At 37.4% G+C, this 23492-nt stretch overlaps 1 protein-coding gene across 1 annotated transcript; it reads right to left on the bottom strand.

Moving 5' to 3' along the window:
• Positions 1–974: 974 nt before the first annotated feature.
• Positions 975–23173, bottom strand: ifngr1l (interferon gamma receptor 1-like). Its single transcript, XM_067420731.1, has 7 exons — positions 22994–23173; positions 16390–16507; positions 16115–16296; positions 9030–9163; positions 8768–8939; positions 6780–6901; positions 975–5211 (listed from the first exon to the last, which is right to left on the bottom strand). Exons 1-7 carry the CDS (start codon positions 23061–23063, stop codon positions 4876–4878), a joined length of 1134 nt encoding a protein of 377 aa, XP_067276832.1. The 5' UTR covers positions 23064–23173; the 3' UTR covers positions 975–4875.
• Between the last annotated feature and the right edge of the window lie 319 nt (positions 23174–23492).

The raw sequence follows: 23492 nt of genomic DNA on the forward strand, positions 1-23492 counted from the left end.
TGCAAAATACCAGGGTGTTCAAATACTTATTTTCCTCACTGATGAGAAACAATGAGCCCCTATTAGAGCTACGCTATTACATTCTATACTTTCATTAATTATTTTGAGAAACCACAAGAGAAGGGTGAATAATGACTGAGAGTCAATGTTCAGAAATTATTCATTATTATGTTTTGAACTATGCTGTATAACTGTGTTTAGCGATGTGTTTGTCAAACTCAAAAATTATTTTATTTTTAATTATTAAAAAATATTTTATTTTAAAAAGTTAATAATTGTATTTTATTTTTTTGATTATATCAGGTAACATTTTAATCTGTCATTTGCTCATATTACAATGTCCCCCACCTATGGGGCATGTTGTCACATTTCACTTCCATTCTTTCAAGAATTATGAAAAAATATACACTGTATTAATGAAACAAAACCACATAATTGTACTAGATGTGTGTGAACCAAGTGGATTTACACAAACTGAGACAGTAAAAAAGAGATGTGCCCCGCTCTCCCCTATGGCGCTACTCCCTAAAAAGTAACAAATAGCATTACTTAGTTACTTTTTATGGAAAGTAATGAGTTACAGGTAAATTTGATAAGCAACTTTAACAGAACATTCATAAATGCTCACATTTAGTCTAGAACTACAGTAACCAACATTACTTATATCGTGTTACCCACAATACTGTTACAAAACTATTTATATGCATTTATTTTTAAAACATAATTAATAAAAACTTTGCATATACCCCAAAAAAGAAAAAACTATTAGCAAAATTGTATTTAGGAAGTCACATGATATCAGTATGAAGAACAACCATTATTTGTTAGTTTATCTAAAACCACATACTGTTTTTGTCTGATATTCAACTGTTTATTTGATATAGGGTATACTATATTAAATGTATATATATATATACAATGCACTTCTTCAAACTGTATGTATAGAGTGCCAGAGAGTTAATCAACAGCCAAAGTAAAGAAGCCAGTCACATGGTTTATTGCAATTAAAATGTCTTACAACTTGATGAACTTCAAACACACATTATATACAGATATCAAGTTAATACATTAACAAAAATTAAAAAAAAAAATTGACACACATACACACAATCATCAAACTCAACAAGTATGGCACTAAAGCACATCAATGCCACAAGTGCAATATCCTGGAAATACCCCTCCTTATCAACTGTGTGCATTGAATGCATAGTATGTGACGTCAGGTAAAAGGTGCATACATGTAAATAAGACTGTTTTATACAGTTAGTTATGGCTGGATTTGGTAATTTAACTTGGTTATTTAGGGAGCCGTTATAGCAATAATGTCAGCAAAATAGAGACTCCTACATTCTTAAATCTTGATTAAGTGCACATTTTGCCTGTTTTTCAAAGGATAAAAAGCTTTTAAAATTAGAAGAATGTAGGGGGGGGAGGGGGGTTATAGTAGGGTTTTAATAAAAAGTGCATAAAGTAAAAACACAAAAAAAGTTGAAAATATTTCCTTTCAGCATTTTTTCTTAATACCAAATGGTGACAGCACAACTACATCATGAAATGTTGGCATTCAGACTAATGCTGGAAGTTCTCCTTAAACAACTTATATAATGTCTTTTCAGCTGGAGAAATGTACAATTAATGAGAAGCTTTTGACAGATGTAGCCATTGTTAATTATGGGATATGAATATGGACCTTACATATGTAACAGATTAAATATCTGCATAGAAATGTGCATACAAGCGAGATATTCATCTTAGCAAAGGTATAGTTCTGGGAAAGACTTTGACAAAAAAGTTCTCCACTGTCAAACCTACAGCAGGTCTGGATCCACAACAGAAAGTTCCTTGGACATAAATGTATGCTTTGATCTATACATGCGTTTCATGACAAAATAACAGAATAAAGTTATGGCTCATTAGCACATACACACACATTAGCAGCCTTGACGGATTGTTTCATAGACAGGAGTGCGTCAGATGACTTTTGATGTTGTCCAGTGGGAATACAGCAAATTGTAATATTAGAAACGGCTCTGAGCTTCTCATTGGTTAATGAGTGCGTTTCAGCAAAATATATGGTTGATTAATGGAGCGCCATATTTGCAATCCCCTTTGAAATCAAAGGTTTCACATCATTGTCTGAAGCAACCAACTCTACACTCTAATAAATGTCTGTAGAAGTCATCCGTGTCAATATTATAAAGATCAATAGGAATACCCTCTGGTCCTGCTTGCTTACCAGAACTCATTTCATCAATTGCCCGTGATATTTCATCCTTATTTATTTCTACATTTAAATTAACCCTCTAATTATCTGAAATAACTGGAATAATTAGCATATTCAAAAAAGTATTTAAGTCGTTATCATAACCATGTTAATATTAAATTGTTTATGAACTGAAAAAAAATGATATATAAGCGGTCAGATGATCAACGCCTGATCCTGTAGCTCCGCCCACTGACTCGTGTCCGGCCATGACACAGGCCTACATAGAGCTAAACCAGATCCAACTTCTAGGCAATAAACATACGGCATAAGCTTCATTCAGATTTCAATATTACGAATGCATGGATGAACTGTATTTTTTAATTAATATGCAGCTCACGTGGGGAAGACATTGCACGTGTATTCCTTTATTTTACCACAAGAGACTAGATTTGCAGACATGTTACATGAATGAATGAAGCGACACTAATGTGAGTAAAAATGTTTTTTTTCTTATACACTGTAAAAAAATTGTGGTGGTTTTTGTTGGTTTAACTTTAAAAATTAAGTAACCTGGTTGCCTTAAAATTTTGAGTTTATTGTAATTAAAAATTTGAGTTGATACAATGAAGGAAATTAGTTTAATAAATAGAAACTCAAAATATTTTTGTATCTGAACCACAAAAAATGTGATAAATCATGAAAATAGCACAATTTGGCATGTTTCACTGCATCATCAGAAATAAAACACACACAATTATCCAATATGCTTACAAAATCTTTTAATAATATTTTAATAAAGGTTGTCGAATCTCAAAAAATGTTCATTGTATTAACTCAAAATTTTAATTTCAATGAACTCAATTTTAAGGCAACCAGGTAACTTTTTTTCTAAATAATTTTTTACAGTGTATGTGATAGTTTCACATTGTTAGATCATTTGATACAGATCTATTGTGTGTACGTGTCTAACAGAACATACCGTAGCACGCCGTCACAGCCTGAAGAATCCTTTATTTGAGGTGTTGTTGGTTCTTTTCGATTCAGCATCAGATTCGGACATGTATGAACCAGGGTTCGCAAAGCCCAACGGAACTCTTGACTTGATATTTGAAGGAAAAACACTAATCGCAGAAGTTTTCAACATAGCCCCTTGCACACTACGATTCCGGCAAACACACGGATAATGCGATCCGGCATTTGCTCCCGGGCTGCTAGATTTGGTCCATTCACACTGCCAGCGAAATGCCGTAATATGTGCGCTTTCACACACGACCCGTAACGAGTTGACACGTGACATCCGGATGTGACGTATAATGGCGAGCGATCTCAGCTTCAGCGCTGATAGTAAGGAGCTCCGTGGTCTCGACTTGTGTCCAGCTTGCGCACATTTCTGCTTGTTTAATTTGAGTTTCTTTTGTATACGAACACTCTCTGCGTTTAAAACACCGACTAGCTCTTCTGGCACTGCAGGGTTGTATTATTGAAAAAACAAGCTCTAGGAGTCGCACGATAACTACGTGCACGTTGTGGCATTAGTTTCGGCTTTTGTTCACACAGCGCTCGCCCCGGGTCAAATCCCGCAATGTTACTAGGTCCCCGACCCGGGTCGAATTCGGTAATCAATGCCGGGACGTGGTTGCTTTCACACAGAAGGCGACCCGGCAATGTTCCGGGAATATTGCGGGTCCGACGTGCAGTGTGAAAGGGGCTCATGGAGTCTGCAATGTACTTGGTGTGTGTTAGAGATGCACAGTTTGTGCTTATGTCCACTGATCGGGCGGGCCAAGTAATAATAAAATAACATTCCAATCAATCGCAGGAGGAAGAGAGATAAATCATTGTGTTTTTTTTGATAAAGACGTTTTTCGAGCTGGGCTAATCTTTCCGGTTGCCGCTTTCAAAACAATCTCTCCCTCATGAGAACTGAACTGACAGGAGCTGAAGCTCATTAAATATGCAAATCTTATCCAATCCTAGCCGTGGGCGTTTACTTCCAAGTCTCCAGTGACACGCCCATCAAAACCCAGCGTTCAGGAGAGAGCCTCAAAACCAGTGTAGAAAATACACTATTAGTTGTTAATGATGTTTTTGGATGTAAAATCCACACAAACATCATTGGTTGACCTCAGACAACAGGATAACAAAATAAAAAAGCCAGTTCATGACACCTTTAAGGAATTTCCTCTTCATTTTTCAGAGGTATTTTCACACATCATTTGGATTATGCATTTAAGTGTGTTTGACAGGATATTGTCCATTTACACAAATGATTGCGTTTTGACCTCGTTAATGGGGAATTACTTGATTAAAAAAAAAATAAAAAATTATCCTTTACTTGTATTGCCAGGTTATTAGTTTGCACGTAGCAAAGGGTTTATTCAATACGCTGATTTCTGGGAGTGTGGGTGTGCATGTAAACGTTCCCACTGTCTAAACTACAGTCACAACAAAATTAGATCGCTCTCACCATAATCAGAAGGTCTACAGTTTGATAGATCACAGCTTTGATGCTTTTAATGGCCATGATTTAGCATCTCCTTACAGTAACCACAACCCAAGCCTGCTGGATCGGTGTGTGTGTGAAATTGATAATGGACCATATACTGATTTCATCAAATTACTTGGTGTGAACACAAGACACGGAAAGAGTCGTTCTTACACGTTCAGGCCTAAATTACAGGTGGCCGTGGGCCGTATCCCTCAGCAAAGTCCTCTGGACCCACCTCTTGCAGGAATTTGGGACTGTCATATTCAGACCGCTGCTGGCTGAAGCCTGTAGAGTCATTATTGTACTCATCCACTTCAGGATGCTCAGATTCATCCACTTCTGTGTTAGCGAGGTCAGTGGTTATTTCGCAGTCTTTCTCATCTGGCAGAACGGGGGTAAAATCATAGCTGATTTCATTTAGAATGGGTTTGTGTCCATCAGACGCCGTAGGAGAAACGATGGGTGACTCGTTTTGGGGAAGGAGGACTGAAGAAGAATGGCCGCCTATAATGCTCCGCTGCAGATGGACAGGAGCAAACGGTTAGTCTTGGCACTGCTGATAGTTAAAAATTAGACACAAGACACTTCACAAATACAAAACACTGCTGTATAGAAGCCTTAAAGGAACAGTTCACATGAAATGTTTAAACTATCATCAGTTACTGAAATATCTTCATATTGTCCCAAACATGCACTGTTAACATTATATTGTGTTCAGTTCATTTTGACTTGGAGAGGATAATCCCGTACCGGAAAATGCTAGTTAATGTTAATGCATTGGACTAAAACTCACTGACTTTACTCACCCAGAGTCTTTTTTTAAAATACTTTGTGGTGTCAAAAATGACAGAAAAAGCAAAACCATCTAAAATAGCTTATAAATCTCTCATTATGCTATGTTAAAGGGATAGTTCACCCAACAATGAAAATGTGATGTTTATCTGCTGACCCCCAGGGCATCCAACATGTAGGTGCGTTTGTTTCTTCAGAAGAACACAAATGAAGATTTTTAACTCCAGCCGTTGCTGTGTGCCGGTCATATAATTGTGTGAATGGGTAACAATTCAATGAGAGCAAAAAAACTAAACATGCTTAGACAACATGCACAAAGAGCCCTGTGGCTCATGACGACACACTGATGTCTTAAGACAAATCGATGTGAGAAATCGAGCCGTATTTATATCATTTTTTCCTCAAATACGACGCTATATCCAACAGTCTGAAATGTGCTTCACTTCCGGTAAAGAAGGTCAAAACACACTGTGGGTCGTATACCCAAAGCGTGTATATTGACCTTACTATAAGTGAAGCACATGAAGGCTGTTGGATATAGCGTCACATTTGAGGTAAAAATGATATAAATACGGCTCGATTTCTCACATCGATTTGTCCTGGGGGTAAGCAGATAAACATCACGTTTTCATTTTTTGGGGGAAATATCCCTTTAAATCACCAAATATTGGATTCAATCTTTTTTGTCAGCTTGTTTTCTTTCAAGTAGGAGAGGTTTTGTATTTATTTTTGGAATTGATCGATCATAGGCATCATTTATCTTTTGAATGAAAAGGGCAAAATGCGTGGATATATTTGTAAATTTTCCATAAAATATGAAAAAGTGGCACTGTTTATCACACAAGTGTGCTTTAATGTTTAACCAGGATTTTGTTTTAATATGCTTTCATTTTGTACAAAATGGTACAGTCACACGTGTGGTGTTCACGGTCATAATGAACGGCCTACAAATAAATAGTTTATAAACCAATCAAATATAAGGCAACTTGTTTTCTTTAAATTTATTTTTAAAATGGATTGATTATAGGCCTTGTTGATCTGAGCTTACATTGGTCAAAAATGACCGCCCATTGAAAATGAATGGGTGAGGGGAAAATCAGCGAAACGACTGATGTTCAGGAGTGTGTTCATCATGCTCATGTTCACATATGTTCATGTGGACGGACACAAACACACACACACATTATTCTCTAATCAGTGAGGCTCAGATCAATGAAGCCTACGGTTGCTCGGTTTAAAAAAATAGAAATAGAAAAATAGAAATAGAAAGTTTAAGGACTCAAAGACACCAACCAGAACTTCAGGAACTTTTGGCACTTTGGACCACTTCTTGCGGAGGACCCCCACAACGCCGATGATAATGAAGGTCATCACAAGCCCTCCTCCCAGCAAACCCATCCATAATTTGATGTTTACTACAGAAAAGAACATCTCAATGAAGACATCTGCTCTAGTTACTCATAAAACACTGACTTTATTAGAAGGTAAAAGGTGATGTTCTACACCATTATCATATTTAAAGCTGCACTATGTAACTTTTCAGTCCTCTACACTGTAAAAAAATATTTAGAAAAAAAGTTAAAATTTTGAGTTCATTGAAATTTAAATGTTGAGTTAATACAATGAATTTTTTTTGAGATTCGACAACCGTTATTAAAATATTATTAAAAGATTTTGTAAGCATATTGGGTAATTGTGTGTTTTATTTCTGATGACGCAGTGAAACATGCCAAATAGTGCTATTTTCATGATTTATCACATTTTATGTGGTTCAGATACAAAAATATTTTGAGTTTCTATTTATTAAACAAATTTCCTTCTTTGTATCAACTCAAATTTTTAATTTCAATAAACTCACATTTTTAAGGCAACCAGGTTACTTACTTTTTTAAGTTAAACCAACAAAAAAACAACCACATTTTTTACAGTGTAGAGGGCCCCTTTTCAAAACAAAGGCGTAAGGGCTGCACGATTAATAGTATTTTATTCATGATAACGATATTTGCTTTTCTCGATTGATTTTAAATAATCGTCACGATATTGGCCCACTTGTTATTTATCCTTAAAATGTGTTTTTTCTTTGGGATTTGCTTTATCTAGCATTAGTAACGAGTCCCCACTAGAGGTCATGCTTGTGGTTGCCAGATGCAAAGAGCTTAAATCCCCCAAATCTAGCTTTTTTCCTTAAAGAGGTTATCCTTTCTTCCCGGTATATGACTTAAACTGTGCAATCTGGCAACCCTAAGCATGCGCTCCCTCTAACGCGGAAGGAGCGCTGATGATCTGAACACAAACACATGCGCTGGAGTGCTTCAGTGAAAGTGTCACAGCCAGTCTTTGTTTCTTCACAAGCCACTTGTTCTATTGGTGTGACTAAATCTGCCATTGTCAAACCTTCAGCGATGAACTACAACAAATGCAAGGATCTCCACCTTACTGTTTGCAGAATAAAAGCACCTTTGCAACCGATGTGACAATTCAATCGGGAATATGAACCTAATTTAGAATTATTGGAAATAATATTAGCAGTTTTATCGCCGTTTTATCTTTTTTTAATTTTTTTTCCTAAAGGTTTTAACAGTTTTTATAATGTGAGAATCAGTTTTAAATGATATCCGGAAACCGAGGATAATGTAGATTACACCAATTGACAGGCGACTCCCTCACACGTCCCGGCTCCTTGGTTAAAATAGCAATTTTCTCACAATTTAGTAACGGTTGGAAACATTTGGGATATTGGAATAACTCAACTGAACAAAATATATAACACTGGCCTAGTGGTTTTTGGATATTTTACTGCAAAAATACAACATAGTGCACTTTTTAAACTGTGGTGAAATTATATATAGAAAGTGATCAAAGAACACTCCTTTACAATCTCTGGAGCTGTCAATCAAACAGCGCGAGTTTATCAGTGCCTGAGTTCAGGACTCACACCGAAACTCCCGTTATAACTAATGAATCTTTTATTTACTTTGTGTTTGCACTGTTAGTTATGATTAAAGCATTCGTTAGTGAGCAGAAATCCAGTTACAACGACGAGATCACTGCATTCATGAGCTCAACATGTCTCTGGTCGGCTACAATGCTCATCGCTGCTCAAGTGTGGGCTGTGTAATGCAAACAGGAAATCTCCATCTTACCCACATCTTTAGCATCCTGATGGCTACATCTAAGAATGAAATACTAGTTCTCACACACTATCTGCGCTTAATAGCACAATACGAAAGCTGTACTGCATCAGGAAAAATGAAGAAAGCAAAAAATAATAAGGATTTTACCGGTCTCATGCGGCACATCTGAGACTCGGATGTTTCTGGAGGTATGTGTAGGAATAGCAGCGATCTTTCCTTCGAACCTCAACTCAACATACTCTCCGGCCATGCTTCGGTTAAGGTAGATGTTTGCAGTGCACAGGTCCTCATCCTCAAAACATAAGAATTGTTGTGTCTCCTGTAGATGAAGAACAAAGTGATTTTAGAAAGAAAAAATTCACATGGAGGAGTCTTTGCAATAACACCTTTCAAAGACGGCGTTTCTGACCTGATTATATGTGACTGTGTACTTGAATTCCTCTCTTAGAAAATCCTGATCATAAAATACGGAAGGGTGCCAAAAGGACACTTCAATCTCCTCTTTGTGGACAGATGTATTTACAGCTGGGAAGTCCAAAGAGCCTGGAAAAGGCACAAGACAATATTGCTTAAAATAATCAAAATAACAGCAGTAATAGAAGTCATCTTCCAGATGAATTCCAACACTAAAGCGGCATTCAAATAGATTCACATTTCCTGAAAGAAACAGCAGTGTGTGCAAGGCAGAAATTATAAGAGTTAAAGTTTTAAAAGTAAGTTTAAAGGTGCACTATGTAGTATTTTTGCAGTAAAATATCCAAAAACCACTAGGCCGGTGTTATATATTTTGTTCAGTTGAGTACCTACAATATCCCAGATGTTTCCAACTATTTGTAAATTGTGAGAAAATTGCTATTTTAACTGAGGACAGGGACGTTTCAGCATTGCATTTGACGGAGTCGCCTGTCAATCGCGTCATATCTGCGCTACCCTCGGTTTCGGCTTTTATTTGGCAGGAGCGCTTTACTCTTAGCAGTGTGAACAAGAGAACGCACGGAGTAACGTCATAACATCGTTTTAAACACACTTAAATGTATCTAATATGATAAACAGAGCTCCATTACCTCAAAATCATAACCGGAAGAGCGGATCTGTGCAGGCGCCCGGCGACTGTCTCCCGTCCCGTCATAATAAAAGTCCCGGTATTTGCGAGGCGGGTATTTGTGTAACAATCGCTCCAGCAGCTGTGCTCAGCTCCACAACACTCGGTCCTGCTCTGCTTCACACTACAGTAACGTTAATAACCGCATGCATGAACGTGATTTCTGCCCGAGTCCTATTTTCCACCGGCTGTGATGAGAAGACCACATCTCCCAAGATGCTGCGCTCACACTTTGCGTCATCAAACTACGCATTTGTTTTGAATAGGCGCCCTCCAGTGGACGGAGAGTTGCATAGTGCACCTTTAAACTATGATTAAATATTAATGATATCATTACTAGGGTTGTAACAATATATTGGGATATAAAAATGCGTCAACATGTATCGGTGATATGAAAGCTGCGTTTAAGTTACATTTTTTATGCACTTCCCTCTGTCTCGTTCACTCGTCTGTACGTCATTGCTTACTATAATCCCTTATAATATACTTTATTGCTGCACTACCGGCAGAAACCTTGCACTGTGCTTAAACTGAACACCCTTGTTCACTTGAAACTATTTATTAATTTGTTTATTTTATTTTATTCTGAATAAAATAGAATTCTCACCATTCTATTAACCTGTATGTATACTTGGGCTGCTAAAGAAAATATTTTTTAAAAAAAATTACACAAACTATGTAGGCTATGGCTTGTAGGATTAAGCTACAAGTATTATAGGGTTAAATGTAAAAGAAACAAGTTTTATTTTATCATACACTAGAGTTGTGCAGGGTGGAGGGAAATGAAGAATGCTGTGACATCACAGTCGTGTTGCATTGTGGTGTATGGATCTGCCTTAAAGGGTCATGAAACCCCAAAACACTTTTTTTGATATGTAAACAGATATGTATAGGCTGGACATCATTGAAAACACTAAGGGTACTCATTAATGGTATTCTTATGTGAAAATAGTTGTTTTTACATTTTTCAGAGCGATTTCTGTCTTCCGGTTTGAAAAGCTTAGTCGGAGCAACGTCACAAATGCTGACGTCGGCACGGTCTTTTCGGTCCAAGTATGGGCTGCTGGGCACATGCTGACGTCGACCGCTCCGAGCGATTCTCGATATATATTCATGACATAAAGCTCATTCAGTCCAATCCCTGCGCTGTAGTATGCATACAAGATAATTTAGTTAATATGCATGAGACAGTCACTTCTACCAGGCTCGTCTTACATCATTATTGTAGAGATATGGTGGGGAAGTTTTGGAAGCAGCGTGCGGAAAAGTCACGGAGGAAAGCTAGGCGTTATGCTGATACGAAGTAACGTAAAGGGCGCCGAGCGAGCTGTAACCGGCGCCGTCTGTGGAAGCCTTTGCTACAAAGGCTCGGTAAAGTAAAATTAACTTGAGCAATCGCACGCCGAACCTGCAAGCGTTGACTATCTATGTCAGGAGTGCAAAATAACCAATCTGTAATCTGTAGGCTAATGAACAAAAGCCACGTCCTCTCCGTTTTATTTGTGGTCACAGCCATGCACTAAACCGCATGTGTTTGGGCTCTTAGTGAAACAGTGTGCTGCATATTTGGACAAATATAGATTTAGCTGCAGAGTGATAGACAGCGCGGATCGTCACGGCAACCCAGCGCGCGTCGCTCTGCTTCAGATGCGCGGTCGAGACTATGAAGCCTCAAACCCCTTCGCTTTTACCCCGATCTAGAATTACACATCTCTGTCGCATCGCATGTTGGGTGGTTCACGTTCTCTTATCACGTCGGCGCGTTGTTCATCTTGCCAAACAGCGTGCATATTTGGACAAATATAGTTTTATCACGTTTGCAAAATATTTCGCCATGCAGAATAACATTTATTTTCATTTCTCACTGAATTATGCTGGTTTGAACTTTGAAGAGCTGAATGATTTGCGATCTCTGCTGCACGCCACTCATAGCTCTCTCATTCGCTGTACTCATCCCTCATTTAATCTCACTGTGGTAAACTATGCCAACGTGAACCATGTCTCAGAACCGCTGTAACTGCTGCTGTTGGTATCGCTAATCTTAATGCACCTACTGACACTCCCCTATTTATGCAAACATTCCCTCTTTCCACACAATACCATCCCACCTTTTCACAGTCGACCACTCCCCTTTTAACAAGCTTTTTCAAATCGAAGGTGTGAAAAAACACTGCTGCAGCAGGGGGGTTTCATGACCCTTTAAGTGTAAATACTGAGTATAATCTCTCCATCTGTAAAAATCGAGGGGGTCCAGGGTCTTAATATCTTTAATTCATCTTCATTAGGATACGTACTGAAAACTCGCAACGCAATCCTACAGCATTAGTTACTAACAGACCAATCTCGAATCTACTCTTTCTGTCAAAGATACTAGAAAAGGCAGTGTCCTCACAACCATGTTCGGTTTTTTTTAGAGAGGAAATGGTATCTGCAAGGATTTCCAGTCAGATTGTATCATACTGAGACTGCTCTCATCAGAGTCACACATGATTTGCTTATCATCCCACCATGGTTGTATCTTTCAATTAGTGTTACTCAATCTTAGTGCTGCATTAGATACTATTGACCACAGCATTTTTTTTTAAAAGACTCAAAAAATATTTTGGCATTAGTGGAATTGCATTGCATGAGTACCTCAAGGCTCAGTGCTAGGACCGGTACTTTTCAAAAACGAAAACTTTGAAGCTTACCGATTCACAACATTAACAGACCGATTCACAAAATTGCCATAGGAACTCACATTATAGTTCAGGTGGAAAACTGGACAATGTACAAATAACTTTTCCGCTTTTCTACGTTTAAAAACAGCCTCAACGTGACTTCACCAGAGATACACTCCATTAGGCTATTAATCACTGTTTACATTGAATGAAATTCATTTTTTGTTTTAAATCTGAATCACTCTCGCATTTCTGTTTTTTTTTTTATATGGTATTTGTCGGGAAAGTAAACCCCTCTTTCATTTGTCCCAGACAAAGATTAATGTCGAGCCCTTACAGACAGCCCTGTGTTTATTCATGATTTCTTTCGTGCTGTAAAGCAGAGGTGATTGGTTCATGTTGTGCACGCCTCGCTGCAGTTAAAAAAAAAAAAAAAACAGGAGCACCATATTAGAGCACCAAAAAGATTGCGACAGCTCAAGAGAGTCTATGATGTCACTACAGTCTATAGGAAAATAACGCATTTCCAATTATTATTGTGAAGTTAATGCGTTCAGCTTACTCTACTGGGTGGTTGCCCTGCTCGCTTAATAAACAAACTCCAGATGTTTCAAAACGCCAGAACCAGGAAGTATGACAATTTTTGTCCAGTTCTGTTAACACTGCACTTAGTTCCCCAGTACTTGAGCGACCTCTTAATGCATTATAGTCCTTCACATGTATTGCAATCTCAAAACTCTGGCCAGTTGAACAATCTTCCTAGCATTGTTCGGGAAGCGGAAACACTGTAAGTTTAAATTCAAAGATTGCCAATGATACTTTCTTCTAGACCTTTGAGAGTTCCCTTTTATCACTGTAGAGCTGCTTTGAAACAATCTGCATTGTATAAAGCACTACATGGATAAAGGTGACTTGACTTGTCCAAATAAACATCCCTTCTCCACTTTTGATAAAAGTTGAACACACTTCAGAATGTATTCAACCGTCAGAAAGTTTGCGAGAGTTTGTGGAGTTAAACAATGATGAACAGAGTTACTGATCAACCAGTATCAATGCACATACTCTAGTAAACATGGGCATTCAGATGTATGTGTGCATGCAAAAATGACATGAGGGTGAGTAAATAAAGACTGAATTATGTTTTTTAGATAAATTAACTTTAAGTATAGTTTATCCAAAGTCATTTTGATACACTTCGGGATTAGAACAGTGATTGACTAGAGTACAAGCATAGACATTTAAATAATGTTTTTTCTTATCATGTAAGTGCTTTAATAGAGCAAGAGATGGGATATAGTGCCACATGTCTGATTTTACTAGTAAAATGGGCCTGCTTTATTTATATGTAGTCAGGGACAGAATGCAAGCTGAATGAATTCCGCAAGATTTTGTGTCTGACATAATTCTGTATTTTCAGCTTCAAAATAAAAACCTTTATTATTCTAATCAACAGTACATTTTTGTTAACGTTTAACCATAATAATACAAAAAACCTGAAGTATCGTATCGTGATTTCAGTATCGTGAAATGTATCGAATCGTGACAGTGTATCGTTATCACTGTCAGTTACATTTTGAATGCTGAACATTTCATCAATCAAGATTTTCAAAGATATTTAAGCTTATAGTTTACAAAAACTGTAGCACAATTAAGAATAATAATACGTTTGAATCTAGTCCATGCACTAGCCGTTTTGGGATGAATAAACTGCAGGGGCTGTATTCAAAAAACATCTTAAGGCTAAAAGTAGCTCCTAACTTGCCAATTTCGGTGAAACTCTTAATAATTACTAATTTTAGGATTTTTAGCTCTAAGAGTATTTCACAAAGCATTTTAGCAGTAAAACTAGCTCCTAAATCCATGAAATGCTAGGAATAGTCAATAGGACTTCTGAGTCACTAAGACCAAATCACTAAACAATCCTATTGGCTGTTGCTGCAATCCGCCCAAAGACACTGTACAACACTGAGGTAATAGTGATAATTAAAGGAACTGTATGTAAGAAATGTATTTCAATGAATCATAAAATAACCCTGATATGTCACTAGACATTAAGAAATCATGTTAATTTCAAATACTTATATCACTGACAACAGTAGTCCGGCCAGGATATTGTCATTTAAAAGTTGTTGTTGCAGCCTTCAACTGATGTTGATGTTGTCATGTGTTTTGTTCTGAAGCTCCACCCTCCACCTATCGACCAATCACGAAGTCAGTAGTGTGTCAGCATCTGGGTTGCCAGATCTGCAGATCTACAAACGTTCCTGCTGATCCTGCAGCCAATCTGGCAACCTCGAGTCAGGGGGAGGGGGAGAGGGGATACACCTGCAGTACCAGTTTTGGCCACAATCTTACAAACACTATTCCTTTAATGTATCTTTAATTTTAAAAAAAATTATTATGTCAGATTACCTGTGGTAGTTGTTTTTACGAATTCACTTACAGATGATTGAATGAAGTAAAACATTATGGGCCCTATTTTAACGATCTGAAACGCAAGTGTCAAAGAGCAAAGCGCACGTAACTTTGTGGGCGGGTCTCGGCGCTGTTGCTATTTTCCCGGCGGGATAAATGGCTCTTGCGCCCGGCGCAAATCTAAAATGGGTTGGTCTGAAGTAGCTTCATTATTCATAGGTGTGGTTTGGGCGTAACGTGAATAAACCAATCAGAGCGGCATCCAACATTCCCTTTAAAAGCAGCTGCGCAAGTTCCATTATGGATCGCTATTATTATGGCGTATTTACCAGGCGCACGTTCTTGTAAGAGCAGCCCTTACGACACAAAAATATATTGCAATATATTGGAAAATTTCATGCAATACATTAGGCAATATATTCACATATATGGGAATTAATATTTATATTTTTCAATATATTGATAATATATGGCAATCATTTGTATATTTTGCAATATTACATGAATATATAATATATTTTATAATACCTGTGAATTTAGCCCAAACCCAGAGTTATGCCCAGTATCGCAGACGGAAATTAGGAACTGAAAAAAACTATGGGAAAAGGAACGGATCCAGGAAACTGTGGAAGTAACTAACGTTAGGGCGAGTCGGCTCTCGGCTGTGTATAAACAGCTCCACTCGCGCTGATTAGATAGACAGTTTGAACATGCTCCTCGCGAACTTTGCTTTTAAAACATAATTTTTGCTTGAATTCTGCAATCTTTCGAGATGCAGACCTGTAAGAGGCTGACAACTAACTAAGAGGCTGAACATATACTAGTTTAATTAGTGGCACAGTCTAAATCTTAATTTGAATATGGCAACATTCTTATTTTAAACATTTTATTTGAATATAGCAACATAAAACCTTGTTCAACAAAATATTTCTATCATTAAACCACTGACAGAGACTCCTCCCCTATCAGCCAATCACTGTGGTCATAGTTAGCAACCGTGATGACATCATCCATAGCAACGAGGTTAACCCCGTCCTCACTCTTAGCCTAAGACTTCTCTCTTTTCCTCAGTAAAAGTTGCTCTCAGCAGCTTTGTGAATAGGTTAGGAGAAAACTCGTACCTAAGAACTTTTACTGCCATTTAGGAGAAGTCTTAGTGGTATATATATTTGTGAAATACGGCCCCAGATGTTTTAAAAAAAAAAAAAATATAGTATAACATCAATAGTGTTTCTTCATCATTAGTGCTTTGTAAAACATTTAATTACATTGTAAAAAAAGTATAATATATTGTATAGTTATAATCAGAGAACTTACATTTATATTTATGCGATTTCTCATCATAAAAATCTGTGCTGTAGGTGAAGTCAATGGAGGTACTTTGTGATTGCTCTTGTCCAGCGTGTGCCGTCACAGACACAATGTAATTATCAGCTCCATCGATGCTGTAGTTGCTGATATCAAGATTTGTCTTGGAAGTGTTAACGGTTTCGGAACCACTAGAGATAAATGAGACAGAAAGAGTGTTTTATGATTAAGATGTCACATTTTCTGGAATTGTTTTCATCAGCTGCTTTTGATGGCACACATACCTTAAATAAGCATTGATCAGTACACTGAACCTCAGCGGTTCAGCTGCATTACTGTAGTTCCAGTACAGCACGTTCACAAAGTTGTGACAGACAACACTGACGTTTGTTGGAGAAGGCACTGCAGGAAAAAAAGTTTCAAATTTAGACACCATTACAAACTCAAACATGATTACAACAGTTCCTTCCAATATTGCTTAATGGGTACTTAAATGTTCGTCATGAAACGTCATCTCCATGATCAAAGATTTTGAAGTTTGAATCATATGATCTCTAAAAGCTTAAATGCTTGAAATGAGTTTAGTAGACAAATAACAATTGTGACTACATTCAAATGTCTTTTCAAAAGTATATTTTAATCATATAAAACTGCTGAGTCACAAGTTCAATCCCCTTTAAAACCAGCAAACCAGACCAGCTGAGATCAGAAGAGTAAACCAGTTTAGACGGGAATAAGCTGATTTTATATTTCATATGGGTACATATTACTTCCATTTGTCCCGTTAGATCATTTTGGTGAACCTACATTCTAAAAAACCCAGGGTTATCTTTTTCTTGGGTTATTTTTCCCATGGTTGGGTAGTTGTTGTGTTACCCAGCCACTGGGTTAGAGACTAGGTCCATCTCCCTGACAGTTAAGACAATACACCCCAACCTCCCTCCAACACAACAACCCAACGGTGGCTTCACTGCAACAACCCAGCTGATGGGTTGCACGGATCACAACTGGTGCATTTCATTTGTAAAATGGTTCGTACCAATACATATTATTTCATCTATAAAGTTGTTAATGTGCTGTAAATAGTTTTATTTAATGCAACACACAGCGATGAGATGTCAGTCAGCGTCGGTCATCTTGCATGATGGAAGCGTTGCGCTTACGACAGGAATATGCGTGGCAAACAGACGAAAACGAATCAAAGCGGAAAGGAGAATAAACTTTTTGAATATAAAACAATGAATAATAAGTTCTGTTGTCATATTATTCATATTATGTTTTTTGTTTGTTTTTCACCATGGTATCGATTTAGTATCGGTATCGAGGTATTTTATTCTGGTATCGTAGTCATAATTTTGGTATCGTGACAACACTAGTTCCTCCACACCAAACTCACTCATCCATGTCTTTATGGACCGAAGCTTTGTGCACTGGAGCGCAGTCACGTTGGAACAGGAAGGAGGCAAACTGTTCCCACAAAGTTGGGAGCATGAAATTGTCCAAAATGTATTGTAATTCTGAAGCATTAAGAGTTCCTGAAACTAAGGGTCCAAGTCCAACCCCTGAAAAACAATACCACGCCATAATCCCCCTCCACCAAACTTTACACTTGGCTCAATGCAGTCAGGCAAGTACCGTTCTCCGGCAACCACCAAACCCAGATTCGTCCATGTGATTGCCACACAGAAAAGCGTGATTGGTCGCTCAGAGAACACGTCTCTGCTCTAGAGTCCAGTGGCGGCTGCTTTACTCCACTGCATCCCACGCTTTGCATTGCTTTTGGTGATGTAAGGCTTGGATGAGCTGCTCGGCCATGGAAACCCATTCCATGAAGCTCTCTACGCTGTTCTTGAGCTCATCTGGAGGCCACAGAAGTTTGGAGGTCTAGAGCTATTGACTCTGCAGAAAGCTGGCGACTTCTGATTCTGCTGTGATTTTATGTGGCCTATCACTTCATGGCTGAGGTGTGGTTGTTCCCAATTGCTTCCACTTTGTTATAATCCCATTAACAGTTGACCGTAGAATATTTAGTAGTGAGGAAATGTCAGGAATGGACTTATTGCACAGGTTTAAACCTGTCACGGCACCACGCTTGAGTTCACTGAGCTCCTGTGAGCGACCTATTCTTTCACTAATGTGTGTAGAAGCGTCTGCAGGCCTAGTGCTCGATTTATACACCTGTGACCATGAAGAGATTGAACACCTGAACTCAATGATTTGGACTGGTGTCCCAATACATTTGGCAATGTAGTGCAAGTTATTTAATATTTAACTTTTAAAAACGATTTCATTTAACTGTATAATTGTTGAGCTGCCATTCTTTTCTGCACATTTTCATTCATATACACAATGTTTTAACTATATTTTTGTGCATTCCTGAGTGTTTCTGCTTATTAATACATGTTAAACTCTTGATTATTACTGTTGCCTGTGTTGTTAATCTTGTGTGTGATTTTCAACATATTTTGGGTTCATTTTAAGCCAGCAAGATAGTAATTTTAATCAACAGTTGAGTTCAATAAAACAACCCAGCATGTTGGGTCAAACATTTAACCCAACCAGCTGCTGCTGGTTTTGTCCAATTTTGACCCAGTGCTGGGTTGCCAAATAACCCACATTGGGCTGTGTTTAACCCAGCATTTTTCTGTGTATTTGTAAAAAATAGGCTTGCTTTAAATAAATACAAGTGTTTTTGTTTGTTTTTTGCATTAGTCTGCTATTTCAGGTAAATGGGGTGATTCTGATTTGAGGAAGTGGCTCGTAGTCACAGGAAATGCAGCTCTTGCCCAATCTGAAGATCTCAAACACACTCGAGACATCCTGAGACTAGATGCAGGGACTGAATCATTTTAACAAAGCTTTAACATGGTAAACTGAGACAATGAAACTGAAAATGTTGGTTATGATGACTAGTCTTATGCGAGAGGGGAAAAAAAATATATTTTAAGCCATTAGAGGAGTCAACACAGCCATAACTGGGAGATTTGTTTTACTCAAAAAACAATGTTCTTCTTTATAAACAGTGGCATGAGCTGTTTTATGTAGTGTTAAACCTAACAGAAACTAACTTTTGGACTTTTACAGTTGAGCAAAGCTCATAATGTGGTTTCTGAATAGCAATTTTGAGAGGAAAAAAAGCCAAACCATCAATGAAGATCAACCTAATAAAAAAAAAAACTTGCAGATTTGCAAAAATGCTTGGGAAGACTTTGTTGAAGAGAAGTGAAATATAGAAAGCAGAAATCATTTTTTGCTCATAAGAGGAAGTTCAGTGCCATTAACACAGTGCTTACTACAGTTTAGTTTTGATATGAGAGTATTTCAGTGGGAGTATATGTATTGCCTCGCCACAGAACTGAGGTCACATGTCAAATTTGTCATGTTTATCTTCCCCAACATTATTATTTTGGGTAAAAAAAGAGGGCTTCATTTGTGTCTTGTCGATTATAAAACAGCAATAATCCACTAGAGGCCATTGATTATAAAAGGCTGCCTTTAATTTTCGTCTCGTTATTCAAGCGGTTATTCGCTGCTGTCGAACAAGGGTCGAAGCCCACACTGATTTGCAGATGTAACCACGTGTGATCAGTGACATTTTCACACCCGCTTCCATCAGACCTAGCTGTGGTTTTACTGTGACACAAGTGTGAAAATAAAACCAAAGTCTCTGTGCCACGTTAAAACACTCATACTGTACATTCAACAACAGACTCGGGCCAAAACATCAGCTGACTGACTTGCACATTGGCGCAAACAAGAACAGAGAAAGAAATTCAAGAGATAGAAATGAAAGAATGAAAAGAACAACAGGAAGGAAGTGAAAGAGCACGAATGAGAAATGAGAGAAAGATTCTCATGCAAACACATGGGGAAAAAAACGTGCAGTCAAACAAACAAAAGCTCGGGCACTAAACCCAAAATACAGTCAACAGAGACCCACTGTGAACCGAAACTATAGAAATAATATACTAGAAATATAATACCTGCTGAGTGAAACCTAAAGTACGTGAGAATCTGGCTGCAAGCCATGAGATGTTCATAAAAGTACACGCAGGAAAACTCACATTATACAAAGCTTAACAAATCATTAGAAATCTGTAAAGCATAAGTTTTCATGATGAAATATGAAAACATCCTGCCTGATTTTTTATTACTGAGAATTTGCCTATTTTATTTACGCTTATACATATGTAGTAACAATGTGTTAATCAATAAAAACATTAACACACGACTGATCACATGATACTGAACTCCATTTCTGCTTTACAGAAGCTCACGAATTGATTACATATTTACACAGGTCGCCCTACAAAAAGAGGCCGACAGACTGACTTTCCCTTTCCGGAAGCATTTTGTTCACAGGGTTAATAAAAAAAAAAACTTAAGCCATGAATAAAAGTAGTTCATTGTTTTATGAGGCATAATTATATAATAATTACATAATAACACTTACACTTAATAAGGTACAATGGAGGACATTATACCATTGTTTTCCTCTACTTATCTTAGAGGTACAAAAATGTTCCCTTAAGGTTACTACCCCCAGTGACACCCCCGATTTTGTACTTGTTTTCCCTCAGAGAGTGAATACTACAATATATAACAGCAGAACACTGCACATGTTTGAGTCAGTCCTCCATTTCGTGATTCCTGAGGTTTTTACTGATTAACTGCACTGTCCTCTCTTGCATGCAAACAACAACAGCTCCGACCGATGGATATCTTATTATGATTAATGCAGTTTTCCACCATGAATTTGGCAACTGAACACCACACAGATAGCCCACGTACATCGCAGAGGCATGGTTTCTCATGTGCGACGCAAGACGTTTCCTGTCAGAGGATAAATAGACATGTGTGGTTTAGAAGAATGCATGCAAAACTGACTTAATAAAGATGTTGATTAGAGGCTTTACAGACAAAACGCTGTCTGGGTTGTTGTTTTTTTTCTTCTACAGATGCACTTATCTTATTACACAGCTCTCTGGAGTAGGCCAGACATTCCCTTATATTTACCGTCATCCATTGAAATGCTACTAAGGTAATTGTACTGGCACTATTTATATATATGCGCCTCATTTATCCTTCATAGATTACTTCAGAGGGTCACAGTATTCGTGTGATGCATTGCGGTGTTTGTTTCTAGGACGACTTGCACATTGCAATGGACTATTTTCCTCAGTGGAAGCTTTAGGATAATATACATTATTTTATGTTTTAAATAGTGTTCAGGCCAGGCATATATAAAACTGCTTGGTTCCAACCAGACCGTGAGACATAAAGACAAATGTAGCACCATTTTGCTGTTTTAGTTGAAGTGAGAAGCGTGTCAAAAAACCAGAGAGGTTCACACCACGATCTTTTGGTGCTACAACCTCTAATATTTTCATCTGGAACCAAACAAGCTTTCCATTTTGTGCATGTCGCTTTTTTCTTTCAAAGAGCCATACGAAGAGCTGCAGATGACACGGTTATTTTAACATTAGCAGAAATACAGTGAGCAGCAAAAAAGATGGACACCTTCGCTAAAACACTGCAGAAAACAACAATGCTGCAAATATAGCTATTTCATCTTTATAACAATTTAAACCAGGTTTGTGATATTCTTCTACATTTAGCATTATTAATAAGCATGTTAAAAGCACTTCAAAAGAAGCATTTAATGGTTAAGACAACATAAACTTTGAAATTACTAGTTAATTATGTTTTCTGCTCATGATGTTTTAATTATGTAATATTTTGGTTTATTTAAAAATAGGGAGTAAAGGGCATATGGTAGAAGGTAGTTATTTAATTTTATATAGTTGTTAATATGGATTTTTTTTTTCCCTGACACATAGACAAGGTGGAGCACTTTTATGATGGATAGTACTTTTTCTGTCTTATATTGGGCTTCAAAATATCACCCCCATTATGAAGCTTGGAAGAGCCAGGACATTTTTTAATATATCTCCGATTGTATTCATCTGAAAGAAAGAAAAAATTCATATACATCTAGGATGGCTTAAGGGGGGAGTGCATTGTTACTCACATTTTTGGCTGAACTATCCCTTAAATTCACAATACCCTTGCTATAGGCCCTCAAAAGAGTCGCAGTGGCCCCCGTCATTTATTAATACCTCCCCCCAAAAATTGTATGTAGCCCTGTTGTACTTTTTTCCATTAACAGTGGCGATGAAACCTTTGTCTTTTATGCCTCAGCACAGTAAATATTACAGTCGTTGTTCTGTGTGAGGACCATGTGTTACATTACAAACCAAACCCCGGGGCTACGACTCTCTCGCGTCATTCTGAGAAACAAAAAACATGAAGTGACTCCTTTAAATGCGAGCATAGGCCTACATTTATAAACACTTTAGACATGTTCTATAATTATTTTAAAAAATGTAAACGGGAAAATGTGGGCTATTTTGAATCTTACGACATTTTATAGGCTAACTAACGTAGGCCTGATGTTTTTCGGACATCAAAAACATCCCAGACGACAAAATATTAAATGGATTGTTGTTGTGTTTCTCTACAGATAAACAACAATGCATTTAATATTTTGTTAAGAATCGCGATTTTAGCAATTTCCACTCATTTTTCATTTCCACTCATTTTTAAGGAAGGGGAATCACAACTGTTAAACATTTCCCAGATTTCCATAATCGTTAAGCGTTTATGGGAACCACATTGGGTCTGTTACCAGAAATGGTCCACGCGTTTGAATAATAGCCTTCAGTTTAACACACTCCACTGGCGATTATATACAACACAACGCTTATTTATGAATATTCACAGAAATCACATTTCACATCTCATGGACGGACGCACACTTATAAACAGATAACGTTAGACATCGTTAGCACGAGCAGCTTTAGCAATGTGATGCAATATGATACTCACCAAAACCAGAGACGCAGTGACACAAAAACGCGCAAAACACCCCAAACTGGAAAGCAAGGTACTTTGACATAGTGGTAAACCAGTTTTCCAAAACTATTCTAAGGTCGACTTCAGATATGCGTCCTATACCCGACCAGCATTTCCTGATTTGCGTTGTGATCGCGCATTCCCTTCGACTGGACTCGCTTAGGGTTGCCAAATATTCAGCAACACCTCCACAATAATTATGGAATGTCAAAGCTGCCAATATTAACAATAAATACATATACAAAGAAATGTAAAAAAAAAAAAAAAAAAAAAAAAGCATAAATAAATAAATAAAAATACATTGAAAAAAAAGTGTAAAATATTTATTTATACATTTATTTCCATATTTATGTATTTCTCTCTCTCTCTCTCTCTCTCTCTCTCTCTCTCTCTCTCTATCTATATATATATATATATATATATATATATATATATATATATTGTAAAAATAACTTAAAAAAGTAAGTAACCT

Source organism: Pseudorasbora parva, chromosome 17, assembly GCF_024679245.1.
Source record: "Pseudorasbora parva isolate DD20220531a chromosome 17, ASM2467924v1, whole genome shotgun sequence".
NCBI lineage: Eukaryota > Metazoa > Chordata > Actinopteri > Cypriniformes > Gobionidae > Pseudorasbora > Pseudorasbora parva.